The sequence below is a fragment of the Ochotona princeps genome, chromosome 13 (genome assembly GCF_030435755.1).
Source record: "Ochotona princeps isolate mOchPri1 chromosome 13, mOchPri1.hap1, whole genome shotgun sequence".
Classification (NCBI taxonomy): Eukaryota; Metazoa; Chordata; class Mammalia; order Lagomorpha; family Ochotonidae; genus Ochotona; species Ochotona princeps.
This window is the reverse complement of record NC_080844.1, coordinates 63,099,346-63,113,774: the sequence shown is the minus strand read 5'-3', so window position 1 is coordinate 63,113,774 and position 14,429 is coordinate 63,099,346. Positions and strand designations below refer to the sequence as shown.

At 48.5% G+C, this 14,429-nt stretch overlaps 1 protein-coding gene across 2 annotated transcripts in view; it reads right to left on the bottom strand.

Annotated features, from left to right (window-relative positions):
- ACADSB (acyl-CoA dehydrogenase short/branched chain) overlaps positions 1-14,407 on the bottom strand; it is a 55,949-nt gene extending 41,542 nt beyond the window's left edge. Inside the window, exon 1 of one of the 2 annotated variants that reach the window (XM_058671381.1) lies at positions 14,254-14,407. In XM_058671381.1, the coding sequence (XP_058527364.1) occupies positions 14,254-14,295 (42 nt within the window). In that variant the 5' untranslated portion in view covers positions 14,296-14,407. The remainder of the gene's footprint in view (positions 1-14,253) is intronic. The other variant, XM_012925515.3, reaches the window with a different exon arrangement.
- Positions 14,408-14,429: the final 22 nt, after the last annotated feature.

Sequence of the window (14,429 nt, the reverse complement as noted above, 5' to 3'; positions counted from 1 at the left end):
GGCGATGCTACTTTTTCTATTTCCCATGAGTTCAAGCATTCTGAATCTTTTATACAAACTTCTACTGAGTTCTGTCTAAATTCAGAGTGTCCATATATCTCACTTTAGATTTAATTCCACCTTTCCCTGCTCTCCTATCTCTGACTGGAAACTTCCCCAACAGGCTTGCTTCTTCTCCAGGGGTTCTCTAAGGTTCCCCAACTCAGCTTCTCCTTCTATCAGACTCTGCTTCCTCAGTCTAGTCTCTGAGAGCTAATAATGCCTCAATCTACTAGGAGAAAAACAGTGACCGCATCAAAAGAAAGCCAATTCAAGGCACGATGCCAGGCTGTTCACAAAGAAACCTGTTTGGTTTCTTTGCAACCTTGGAAAGTCAGAAAGTTCTCAATTCTGACATATCAATGTCATGGAGTGAAATCAGACACTCATTTCTATTTCTGAAGAAATCTTCAAAGACAATATTGTTACGGTGTGGGGATATCTGCCCCCTGAACCAGACCACCGGATGCCCAACGAACCCGAGTCTCCGACATGTTCAGCAGACTGGGAATGCTGCAGGAAACACACTTCCTGTTGGGACTGCGTGAGGCCTTTCCGGAGGAGCAGGGCTGGGGATGCAGGAGACATCTCATTATCTCTTCCTCTTTTAGTGCTTGTGGTCTAAATGTATCTGAGTATAAGCAAAATGTTGTTACATTCCTTTTCTTGGGCCCGGGCCACGTGGCCTAGTGGCTAAAGTCCTCGCCTTGAACGGCCCCGGGATCCCATGTGGGCGTCGGTTCTTTTTTTTTTTTATGGTTCTCATTAAAATTTTTTTTTCTCTCCTTCTTTTATTGTATTCTAGTTCACAATCTGTACATAGTTAATTACGGTAAAAAAAAAAAAAAGGTTCAGGGGGTATAGGGAAGTGGGTAATACTATTATGTCCATATTGTTTCCATCATGTATGAGGTAAAGGGGGATATTGAGGGAGAAGCCCCACGCAGTTTCCCACCCACCCCAAGTCCTAGATGTGGGGCATGCTCTGAGATCCTTGCTCAAGTGGTTTTAATAGTTCTCCAGTTATGAATTGCTGCCAGTTTCACTTGATGAGGTCGTCCACTGATTGACACAGTCTATCATAGGGTCTTCATTTGCCCAGTATTTCGCTGCCAACATATAGCTGAGGTGGTTGATTGACTTGTTCTGTCCTTTGTCTTTTCTTGGCTAGGGTTCTGAGTCCAGCAGTTCGATTGGGGAGATCTCCAAAGAAACTTTGAGGTATTCCCAGACCAGATTCTTGTATGTTCTAGCAAGCACAGGGCCCGGCATAGTCCATCACCCCGATCAGCTGGTGGTTTCAATTGCTGGGTTGGTTCTGTTTTCAGTTCCGACTTGCACTGGAACCAATGGGTGTTGCAGTCCAGTCAGGTTCTGCCCAGCACATACTCGGCCCTTACATCAACCAGTGAGAGCTGCAGCCTAGTCGGGGCGACCCACAATAACCCCCACCAGGCCTGCCCCCTACCCTGGTTTGCCAGTATGTATAGCTGACTAGTCTAGTCTGTCCCACATCGCATTTGGCTCTTGTACTTGTCAGTGGGTATTAAAGCTTAGTTCCATCTAACCAACTGAACTCTCCAGCCCTCACGGATGTTGTTGAGTGCCTCTCTATCTAGCCACCTCAGCCCCCGTCCTAGTTTTCATGCCCTCCCGCGGGAGTAGTGACCCAAGAGGGGGGAACCCACTATTTCCCTCCCAGGTCTCTCTCAGTCCCGGTTTATGCACTCTTCGGGTGGTCCTGTGGTTTGACTTGACAGAATTAGCCCCCAGTGCTAGCTTCTGCCAGCTTCTGCCAGCTAATGCTGCGGCTAAGTCCAAACATCCCTCACCCACTCTAATTTATGCTTGCACCAGCAGGAATAATCAGCCCAGCCTGGCTTTTCCCTGATCTAGTCCACATGCGGCACACAGGTGTTGCAGCTTTGCTTAGTCTGGCCTGTCCCCATGCCAGTCCAAGCTCTCCAGTGAGAGTAGCTGTCCAGCGAGGGGACCAGCCCCTTAATCCCCCCCGCTGGCTCTGCCCCTCCCTTCCTGGATCCCGTGCGTGCTGGTTGGGTGCTGCAGTCAAATCCAGTACAGGCAACCCTGTGCACTGGTTTTGTGGGCGCCGGTTCTAATCCTGGCAGCTCCACTTCCCATCCAGCTCCCTGCTTGTGGCCTGGGAAAGCAGACGAGGATGGCCCGATGCATTGGGACACTGCACCCGTGTGGGGGACCTGGAGGAAGTTCCTGGTTCCCGGCTTCCGACTGGCGCGCACCGGCTGTTGTGGCTCACTTGGGGAGTGAATCATCGGATGGAAGATCTTCCTCTCTGTCTCTCCTCCTCTCTGTACATCTGACTGTAATAAAATAAATAAATCTTTAAAAAAAAATTCCTTTTCTTGTTGAAGCTGTTTGTTTACTGGTATCAGTTCCTGCAACTCATGTTTGCTATACTGTTGCCTTAAGCCTGGTAATTGTTTCCCAAATTCCTTGTGATCTATCTTTAGAAGGGCTTGTATATTATTGTTTAGTTCACTAGTAACTTTTACCTGCCTGCTTTCCCTGCAAAAACTGGCAATGAGATGCTGGACTCTATGCTTGGTATATGCTTGCAATGAAAGAATCTCAACTGATTTTGAACTGTGATAATGCAGCAAGGTGGAGGAATCCACCATGGGGGGGAGGGTTTGGGGAGGGGTGGGGGGAATCCCAGTGCATATGGGACTGTATCACATAATGCAATGTAATTAATAAAAAAAAAAAGAGAGAGAGAAAAAGATGTCTAGCGAAACTCAATAAAGTGTGTATTGGTTCATCTCGCCTCTGCACCCCCTGTGTCCCAATTCTTCTCAGCATGGTCATCACTCCTCGGGTCTGGGCCTCCCCACAGGAACCACCAACACTATGGTATTTAATTTTTTAATTGTGTAATTACTTGACTATTATTTCTCATCAGGTGCTGTACTGGGAATTTATTGGATCTATTCTCTTTTTCTGGGGAGATTGATAGGCTCTGTAGTAAAATGAGTCAAGAAAACTGTGTTTCACAGGAGGTCATATGCACAGAGCAGGAGGGGACCCTAGAGTGGAGCAGGAGGACAGGAAGAGGCTTGTATCCTAGCCCTGGAGACCCCCGGATCCTCACCAAGTACTACCAGTATGGGCACCAAGGACTACATCCCAACTGCCACGGAGACCACGGGGAATTGGAGTGCCCTCGTAGGCTGAGAACTCTGAGGTCAGCCATTCCCTTTCGGATCTCCAACACTGGTGGAAGAAGCCCAGATCCTTCTTCACAGGATCTAATGTCATCGGAACAACAACCAGGAGCCCTGAACAGTCCTCAGAAACAGAAGAACAGTAAACTTCCTTTGGGATTCAGGAAAGGAGCTTTCTCTGGTCCTTACTTAGTTCCAACTTTGGATCCCCACCCTCTCCTGAAATGACCATCAGGGTTGCTCCAGAGCCCCCAAAATTAGATCAGAAAGACAGACAAAGACCAATAAATAAAGCTTAGAACAGACAGGCAACAGACAGCCTGGACTACCATACACCTTACTAGATAGGACACAAAGATCAGTTACTCCTCACTAAGGTGTTGAAGATTTCTCTGCATGCCCCTCCTAAAATTATTCTGCTCCCCAATCATTAACATATGCCGTGTTAGAGTTATAAACCTGTTTGGGCTATCCTAAAATTGGCGAAGTCCAGTAAAAATCGCACTTGAATACTATAAGCAGCTAAATATAAAAATGAAAATAGACACAAGACAGCTGAATAGTACCCTATAACAATTTTAAGGTTTATAGCAGCTGGTTGTGTATATACTAAAATTGAGATGTCAAGGAAGTAGTTACAGGATTTGGTTAAGAACTTGCATTCTCGGGCCCGGCGGCGTGGCCTAAGTGGCTAAAGTCCTCGCCTTGAACGCCCAGGATCCCATATGGGCGCCGGTTCTAATCCCAGCAGCTCCACTTCCCATCCAGCTCCCTGCTTGTGGCCTGGGAAAGCAGACGAGGACGGCCCAAGGCTTTGGGACCCTGCATCAATGTGAGAGACCTGGAAGAAGTTCCAGGTTTCTGGCTTCAGATCGGCGCAGCACCGGCTGTTGCGGCTCACTTGGGGAGTGAATCATCGGACGGAAGATCTTCCTCTCTGTCTCTCGTCCTCTCTATATATCTGACTTTGTAATAAAATAAATAAATCTTAAAAAAAGAAAAGAACTTGCATTCTCTAAAATATTGGTCACTCAATACTATGTTAATTAACTTCATGATGTTGTTAATTTCCATGTTTCTTTCTGTTGTTGAAGTTGTGTAGTGACATCTCATTGGAGGGGATGATATTCTGCCAGCTCTACTTTCAGACCAAGGATGGTCTCTCAATGAAACTGTTGAATTTATCTGGACAATAAGATGCTGGACTCTCCGCATGGTCCAAGCCCGCAATGAAGGAATCATGACTGGTTATGAATTCTACTGTAACAATATGGAGGAATTCAATATGGGGAGAGGGCTTGGGGAGGGGGTAGGGGCATCCCAGAGCCTATGAAACTGTGCCATAAATGAAACATAAATAAATAAATTAGAAAGAAAACTGTGTTTCAGATGAAGGGTTTTATATTCAATGCTTACATGGGGCAGGTGTGCACTGAGAAGAGAGCAGTAAAGTTCAGTCAGCCTCAATTTGCCCTCCAGCACCTCCACTAGCTGGCCCTCTCCAACATCTCTCTTCTCTGCCTACTTGTTTGTTTTCTTCATTTCTGTGGCATTTACCCTGTTTGTATTTTTTTAAGTAATAAGTTTATTTTTGATGATGTTCACATAGTTGAGAAAGATCATCTTGACCACTGATTAGGGTGGGGAGGGTTGAGGGATGGTGGAAAGTGGAATGAGACAACTGTTTCCAATGGTATCAGTACCTGAGGATGTGTGATGCTCACCCAACATCATACCAGTGACCCCTATGTGGAGCAAATACCAAGGGTACTGCTCAAACGGTTTTGATGTATGCCCAGGTGGATCACTGATTAGGGTGGGAAAGGTTGAGGAATAGGGGAAAGTGGATAAGACAATTGCTTCCAATTTTCTTGTTCTTCCTCCTATATCTGGGGGAAGAGAGGAGATAAGGGGTCAAACTGCACCCAGCATTCAAATTACTTCAGTACCCAGGGATGGGGTCAGCCACCCAAAGTCATCCCAGGGTTCCCGATGTGGAGCATGCTCTGAGGTTACTGCTCGAACAGTCTTGATTGTTCTGAGATGCTATAGTTTTCGTTGCTCCAAGGTTGTGGAAATCCTTCCAAGGTCTGTTAGCTGACACAGTCCACCTTAGAGCCTCCACGCTCCCAAACACATGGCTGTGTTGTTGTCTTCCACCTTCTGCCTTGCAGACTCTGGTCACGGGGAGCTTGGTGATGGCACAGTGGTCAAGCTTGTTTCTCCTGGGGATGCTCTTCTGAGAGCATTTGAACTGCTGCCACAGGGCACTGTGTCTTGGGCCATTGGCAAGTGGGTGACTTGTTCCTTCTGTGGCTTTCGGCACCACCTTCTTGTCCTTCAGGATCTTTGCTTTGGCTTCAGCTTCTGCTTCGGGAGGAACAGGAGCACCCTTGTTCACTTTCACTGTCATCTTGGTAAAAAGCCCAAATTACTTTTTGTCCAAGTGTCCCAATATTTGTCTATTGCTAAGCCAGTCCCAATATTTGTCTATTGCTAAGCCATTTCATCTAGCAGAGTTTACACAATATCTCCATTTCAAGTTTATCACCAAATATTCAAGCTTTTCCTTATTAATACATTTTTTTCTTATCTTCATTGATATCATAGTAGTTGAGGGCCTTGTTACATCACCAGTGGACTTCTTTTTTTTTTAGATTCATTTATTTTTTAATTGCAAAGTCAGATACACAGAGAGGAAGATCTTCCGTCTGATGATTCACTCCCCAAATGGCTGCAACTGATAGAGCTGAGCCTATCTGAAGCCAGGAGCTAGGAGCTTCTTTTGGGTCTCCCACACAGGTGCAGGGTCCCAAGGCAATGGGCCATCCTCGGCTGCTTTCCCAGGCCACAAGCAGGGAGCTGGATGGGAAGCAGGGCTGCCAGGATTAGAACCAGTGCCAATATGGGATCCTGGCGCATTCAAGGTGAGAACTTTAGCCACTAGGTCACCACGCCGGGCCCAGGTGGGCTTTTTTTTTTTTTGTCAAGAGTTATTTTATTTATTTGAAAGGCCGAATTACAGAGAGAGGAGGACTTCCATTTGCTGGGACACTTCTCAAATAGCCACTACACTTTGGGTCTGGCCAGGCCGAAACTAGGAGCCAGGAGCTTTTTCCAGGTATCCCACATGGGTAAAAGGGGGCCATCTTCTCTGCTTTCCCAGACACAACAGCAGGGAGCTGGATCAGAAGTGGAGCAGCTGGGACTCGAACTGGCTCCATATGGGATGCTGGCACTCCAGCAGATGGCTTCACCCACTAGGCCATGGCACCAGTTCCTGGATGCAGGAATCTAACTGCTGGGCTAACCAAAAGCTCACCTCTCAGAAGTGGACTTCTGGAATGGTCTAGGTGGTACCCGCTCCTTCAGGTTCACCTTATGAGATGATTGTGCAAACTACTGACAAACTATATTTTGTAAAAACCCTTTAACAAACAGTACCATAAAATTCCAGTGGTGTCTGTTGGAATTTCTAATAATTTTTCTAACTGTAGGTTAATTTTTAAGTTAATGAAGTGGGTGTTACAAGCAGCTTGAGGGTGTCCTATCAGGATTTAAGTAGAAAGGCTGCCTTTCCACATTCTCATGGAGCATACAAGGCTATGTTAGTAGTTTTCAACTAAGTGATTTTCCCCCCAGAAAATATTTGGTTGTCCCATTCGGGGATGCTGGTGCCATCGTGCAGTTAGAGAGCAGGGCTGATCCTAACAAACATTTTCCAACACTGGACACAGCCACCATCACACAGAATCACCTGGCAATGAGTGTTACTAGTGCCAAGGTTGAGATATCCTGGCCTAGCCCTTACTGGGCAATGCATCTGGGAGTAAGCCTGAGACCAAGAAGGGAAGAATGACTTATGGCTGTCAGAGAAGATCTCCATAGTTACTGAGCATTCCCTGCACTAGAGCAGAAATGAGAGTGCAAAACAAAGAAATACTTACGAATGTAAGTGAACTGACATAGCTATACTGGTAAGACTAACAAAGGCATGTCGTTTTGTAATTGAAGGCTGATCCCTGGTCAGTGAACAACCCCACCTGGCAACAGTCCTGTAGCAGCACAAGAATCTTGTGCTTTCTTGAATCTAGAATTACAGTCCTAGAACGGACAGACCAAAATTTCTTGCCACTGCTAAAGGAACAAGTACAAATTTAATTCCTTGGAACAGCAATTGCTGTGTGATAGAGGGTGCCAGTTCTCATTCCTTCTCAGGGGGCCTGGGCCGCAGTCTCCACTATGCCCCCAGTTTCAGCTTCCTACTATTACAGACCTTGAGAGGCAGAGCTTGATGGCTCAAGTTCTTTGGTCCCTGCCACCCACTTGGACTGAGTCCCTGGCTCTTGGCGTACACCTGCCACAGCCCAACCTTTGTGGGCATTTAGAGAGTGAACCAGTGGATGGGATCTCTCTGTCTCTGCCTCTCCAATGCTTCAAAATAACAAAATGGAACACTTTAACCTACTGGGACTTGGCAGCCATCTTCACCTACTTCCTCTCCCTGAAAGCCTATCATGCTGATTGCTTCCCTGCCTACACGTTTGCCTTCTGTACCTCTCTGACCTGGCATCTCCCATCACTCTGCCTTATCTAAGTCTATACCATCCTTTGTGTGGACGGTCAGTTCAAATCCTGCTTCTTATAGGCACATTTGCCCCCAATATTTATTTTTATTATTTTTAAGGATGTAATTATTTCTATTGGAAAAGCAGATTTATAGAGAGAAGGAGAGACAGAGAGAAAGATCTTCTGTTTGTTGGTTCACTCCCCAAGTGGCCACAACAGCTGGAGCTGAGCCGATCTGAATGAAGCCAGGAGCCAGGAGCTTTTTCTGGGTTTCATATGTGGGGGCAGCGTCCCAAGGCTTTGGGCCATCCTCCATTGCTTTCCCAGGCCATAAGTTGGGAGCTGGAAGTACAGCAGCCAAGATACGAACTGGTGCCTAAATGGGATTCTGGTGCATGCAAGGCAAGGACTTTAGCCCTAAGCTACAACACCAGGCTCCCTCTTCCCTAGTATTTATTATAATTAGCAATGTACTATATTTTACTTGCCCACATATTCATTACTTAACACACATCCGTATACTTAGCTACATGTAACTTCCTGGAAACTCAGAGACACCAAGACTCATCCAAGTACTTGGCATAAAGCAAAGACACCCCAACATTTCCTTTCAAGCTCTCTGTCATTGGTCACAAGCACAGCTATTACTCATCTAGCCCGTTTCCTAAGTTTCCTAAGTTTCCAGGTAAGGAAACAGAAGTATCGAGTGAGGAAGCCATTTGTCTCAGATTGTCCAGCTAAGAGCTGGAGTCAGCTCCAGCCTGACTGCTTGGGAAGCGTGCCCCCATTGCACATGATCCAGCTCTGTTTGCTCACTTTCTCAATTGGTTTTCGGTTGCTGTAACAGAATACCATGTACTGTGTAACTTACAAAGAACAAAAAAATTTCCTCACAGTTCAGAGGGCAGAAATATCCGAGATAAAGTTGCTGGCATCAAAGGAAGGTGTTCCTGCTATGATACCCCAGGTGAGATGGCGAGAGGGTGAGGTAACAGGTGGTTGACCTTAGCCTTTTAAAAGGAACCCACTCCTGGCTCAGCGCTGTGGCATATAGTAGGCTAAGCCTCCATCTTTGGTGTCAGCATTCTATATGGTCACCAGTTTGAGTCCTGGCTGTGCCACTTCTCATCCAGCCCCTGCTTATGGCCTGGGAAAGCAATGGAGGATGGTCCAAAGCCTTGGACCCTGCACCCATGTGGAAGATGGGGAAGAAGCTGCCGGTTTTGGATCATCTCTACTCTAGCCATGTGGTCATTTGGAGAGTGAGCCAATGGATAGAAGACCTGTGTGTGTCTACGTGTGTGTATCTCCTTTTATCTCTGTCTTTTGAATAAAAATAAACATTTTTTTCCTAAAAAAAAAAACACTCCTGTGACATCTTTCCATGACGGCAATATCCCCATGACCTTAACTTCTCCAATTAAGCTCCACCTGCAGACACCTGTGCAGAAGAGCTCCAGCTTGCAACACATGAACTTTGGGGATCACATCTGAACCATGGCACTGACCAAGCTGTTCTTATCTGGTTGGCAAAACAAGCACTTACTTTGTTGAACAGTAAAACATGGAGCAAGATTTGCATGTAAAAGGCAGCTGTTAGCTGGCAGGCTGTCCTGGAGGAGCTGCTCAACCAGGGCTGCCACCTCCTGCCTACTAACGCCCTGCATGCACAAGGTGACTACAAGCTCCAATCCCACACTAATTGGGTTGCTCAAACTAAACAGGCAACCCACCTGCAGAGAAAAAACAGGTGGTTCAAGATGGTGGAGACAGGCTGAGGGCCAGTGCTGTATGCTAACCAACTGCTGTGGGACTTGCAAACAGAGGGTGCAGCCCCAAAGTTCCACATTTTGCAAATTGAAATGTCCAGTTCATAGCCAGAGTAAGTTGCAGTGTGTGTAAAAAGCTGTGCCAGGCACACTGTAAGTTCTGGTAAACCCATCTCTTGACAGAGACTGCAGTCAACCCTGTCTTGCGTTTCTCCAGCCTCCCCGTGCTTGCTACCACAGCACTCTAACCACCGTGGGGCTCTGATCGACAACCTGCACACCTCCAGTGGCACGCTCCATCGCTGCAGACAGTCCCAAGACCCCCAGTGACCCCCAGTGGCACATTCCCCTTCTGCCGCCTTCCCTTCGCAGATGCTCAACTGGCTCCCTGCTCCTCGCTCTCGCCTGTGAATTCACAGGGCCAGCTGCTGATGCTTCAGGGTTTTTTCCTAGTCCAGATGATACACAGTCAGCTGGATAGATCTTTTTTTCTTTTTTTTCATATGAAAGACAGGATCTGGCCTGCTGTTTACTGTCATCACTGTGAAATTCAGACAGATCCCCCAGAGAATGGCAGCCTCCCCTCTCCATGCCACAAGCCCAAGGAGTATGACGGCCTGGACAGAGGAAGACAAGGACACAGGAGAAAGCACGGCATATGCAAAGGCAGGAGAAGGAAACGATGCGTGCACACGGACGCCTTCTCACCCTGGCCCGACAGCTTGCATGTCTTCCTCTTCCCACTGAGCAGGTGGAGATGGCAGCCCCAGAAATCTACCCACTTGTGCCCTGCCCCTCTCTGTGCAAGGGCAGTGGTATTTGAGGACTGCGGTGGCCGTGGCCACATGCAGCATGTGGACATGCTGTCTCATGGCCTGTCTTGGGTCCTGGCGAAAGGACAGTACTGGCCTGGAGTCCAGCGGCCAGTAAGTGCTTGCTGGCTGCAGTGTTGGACTCTGACCTCTGGCCCTGGATATAATTGTAATATCTCCCCTAACAGACAAACCTGCTGAAGATGGCACACCTTCTTTCTTTTTTCTTCTTTCTTCTCACCACACAGTGCCTTACTCATGGTAGTGAGAGCTTATAATTAATGGGTGCGGACTATGTGCTGGGAACTATTCAAGTTGTCTTACACGACCATATCAACTCATTTCATTTTCACAACAACTCTGGGCAGTAGGTAGTATTTTTTGTTTTGCTTAGATGTTTATTTTAGTTGAAAGGCAGAGTGATAGAGCAAGAAAGGGAGAAAAAGGGCCCAGTGCAATGGCTCAACTAGATAATCCTCCCCGACCAAGTGCTGGGACCCCATATGAGCATTGGTTTGTGTCCTGGCTGCTCTGCTTCCCATTCAACTCCCTGCTTGTGGCCTGGGAAAAGAGTTGAGGATGGTCCAAGGCTTTGCAACCTTGTACCTACATCTGATGCTCCTGGCTTCAGATCGGCTCAGCTCCAACTATTGCAGCCATCTGGGGAGTGAAAGAACCGACAGATGGAAGACCTATCTCTCCTTCTCTCTGTAAATCTGCCTTTCCAATACAAATAAATAAATCTTCGGCCCGGCGGCGTGGCCTAGTGACTAAAGTCCTTGCCTTGAATGCGCCAGGATCCCATATGGGCACTGGTTCTAATCCCAGCTGTTCCACTTCCCATCCAGCTCCCTGCTTGTGGCCTGGGAAAGCAGCCGAGGATGGCCCAAAGCCTTGGGACCCTGCACCCGTGTGGGAGACCCAGAAGAGCTCCTGGCTCCTGGCTTCAGATTGGCTCAGCTTCAGCCATTGCAGCCATTTGGGGAGTGAACCATCAGACAGATCTTCCTCTCTGTCTCTCCTCCTCTCTGTATATCTGCCTTTCCAATAAAAATAAACAAATCTTTAAAATAAATAAATAAATATGTTTTAAAAAACTTCTAAAAATAAAAAAAAAATGAAAGGGAGAGAAAAGAGATCTTCTAGCCAATCATTCATTCCCCAGTTGTCCACAATGGCCATGGAGGGGCCAGGCTGAAGCCAGGGACTCCATCTGGGTCTCTCATGTGGGACCCTGGGATTCAGTGACTTGGGTCATTGTCCACTGCCTTCCCAGGTACATTAACAGGCAGCTAGATGGGAAGCAGAACAGCCAGGAATTAAAGTGGTGCTCAGATATGGGACAGTAGTGTTGCAAGTAGCAAGCAGGTTAACATGCTGTGCTGCAATGCTGTCCCCAATGAGTAGGTACTATCATGTTTCCCATTTTATGTATCAAGAAACTGAGTTCCACAGAGGGATACATAACCTGCCACAGTTACGTCCCTAGTGTAGAGCCCAAATTTAGCTCCAGCAGAAAAAGGGTCAATAGGATGCCTGCAGGCAGAAGACCTTGCAAGATAGAGAGCTAGGAGCCGTTGGGTGCTTTCCAAGAGCTAGGAACAGTAAGCTTCAGTTTCCCAAGTTTCTATTTTACAAAAGAAAGATAAGTTTCCATTTCTCAGACATTGAGTCATTCTTGAAGACTGCTTTGAGCAAGGGCAGCTCCTGTACCAATCATAGCCTTGTGTGACTTAAAGGTGCCAATGGGATCCCTGTAACTATGCATCTGCTTCTGTAACCCCGCTTCCCATATCCTATAAAAAGACCCAGCTTGTGCGACTCGGCGCGACTCCTTACTCGATCAAGCGGGAGCGCCCACGAGCCCGTGTGAAATAAACCTTGCCTCATGCGTGATTGCATCTCTTGGTCTCCTGTCTCGTGTCTGCCGGAGGGCTCTGATCGTCGTGGGGCGGCCATCGCCCCCTCGGGTTTAACACTAGGAAGTGACAATCTAGGAAACCCAATCAGTGTGCCTGCAGAACCTATGTTCACTTCTACCACCATGCGGTGCACACTCATGTCAACTTGCACAAGAGTTTTAAAAACTGTACAGGAATGGTGCCCTGAGTGTCCCACAGGGCTTCCTGTGCTGAGATGTAATGTCTCTCGGGAAGTCAGCAGGGCGGAACCCCTATGACCAAACCCTGGGAGGGAGACGCACAGACAGGTGTCCTCCCCTGTGTGTCCTTGGAACTGCCAGCAGCAAGTCCACTATCCAGGAGAGGTCCTGAATCTGTTATGGCCTGAGCCAAGAACCATAATAACCCCCTTTTGTTGCCAGAGTCATCCCCTTTTATTATTGTAATGACACAGAGACTAGCAGAATGACAAACATAAGAAAACAACAAGTCTGACCGAAGGAAGAGTCTGCACAATCTCTGGGGAAGGTGAGGCGGCAGAGGCCAGCAGGTGTCAGAGGCGCACATTGCTGTGTCCCGCACACCTTCAGCCAGCCTTCAGCTTCTCGCAGTCGGCACGCTTGGGCGAATGAAACCAGTCGGTAGAACAGCAAACACGGGCTCACCACACGGTTGATTAATGATAAATGTTGCCTCTAAAAGGTAAGTTTTCTTTGCTTCATGATTAATCAACAATTACAAAACAGTACTACATGGTCATCCTAAGGACTTGTCTTGGTGCTTTTGGAACATATGCTGACAGGACAGAACTAAACTAGTTTTCTTAGCACTTCAAATTGCATTAATTACCTAAAGGGTAAGGAGTCCTGCCTCTGGGCATTCAGAACAGTGGTTGTTGCCCGGTGCCTAGCGGCTAAAGTCCTCGCCTTGCATGCACCGGGATCCCATATGGGCACCGGTTTGTATCCCAGCGGCCCTGCTTCCCACCCAGCTCCCTGCTTGTGGCCTGGGAAAGCAGTCAAGGATGTCCCAAAGTCTTGGGACCCTGCACCCACGTGGGGGACCAGGAAGCAACTCCTGGTCCCTGTTTTCGAATTGCGCAGCTTTGGCTGTTGCAGCCAGGTGGGGAGTAAATCAGCGGACAGAAATCTTCCTCCCTGTATATCTGACTTTCCAATAAAAATAAAATAAATCTCACAAAACAAACAAACAACAACAACGACAACAACAAAAACCCAGCAGTTGAAGAGCCCTTAAATCATCAAAGCAAATTCAGCGTTCTCCCTAGAACGCAGAACACTGGCAGACAGTGGCTAGCCGGGAGGCCCCGAGGAGCGTTCCGGGGTCGGGGACACGGAGGAGGACCAGCACAGCCTCCACACAAGGTCTGTTAAGAGACCAGTCTCAGTCCAGGTCTGAGGAGGCGAATGGGCCGTGGGGAGCCCACCCAGGGAGGCTGCAGCCAGCAAGTCCCTGCCCGTGTTCCCGCGGGACGGGGCAGCAGGGACCACCGACTGACAAAGAGAGCGAGGGGTGCAAGCATCGGGCACAGGTGGGTTAGGGCCTCGGTGAGATGACAACCCTGCCAAAAGCCTCCGGGACCCAAATGCTTGCAAAGGTTATCTTGTTCGCTGACATCGTTCTCGGAGATCACGCAGAAAGGGCTTGCTTGCCGAAGCTTCCGGGCCAGAATGGCAGCCCTCTCCCCTCCTCCCCGTCCCGCTCCTCTCCAAGACACCATCCCCCACCAAAACAAAAACAAACAAACAAACAAAACAAAACAAAAGCAGAGGCCAGGTCCGCGAAAGGCCTGGTCCAGAGATCGGAGTTGGGGGCGAGGTCTGAAGAGACCGGACCCCTGGACCAAGGAGGAGAGTTCGGGCCTCAGTCGGGACCTCGGGGCGAGGGGGTCAAGGTCGCCCCGGACCCCACGGCGCTGGTCCTCGAAGCCCGCACTCACCAGCCTGCTGCCGCGCAGCAGCCGAGCCGCCACAAGCTCCATCTCCGCTACAGCTCCGTTCCGCTCGCCCGCCTCTCCTCCGCGCCGGGCCGGGCGCCAACGCCCCGGGGAAAAGCCGGCCGCCGCCCCGCCCCTCACGTTCCGGCCCCTCACACACCCCCTCGGCCGCGCCCCGA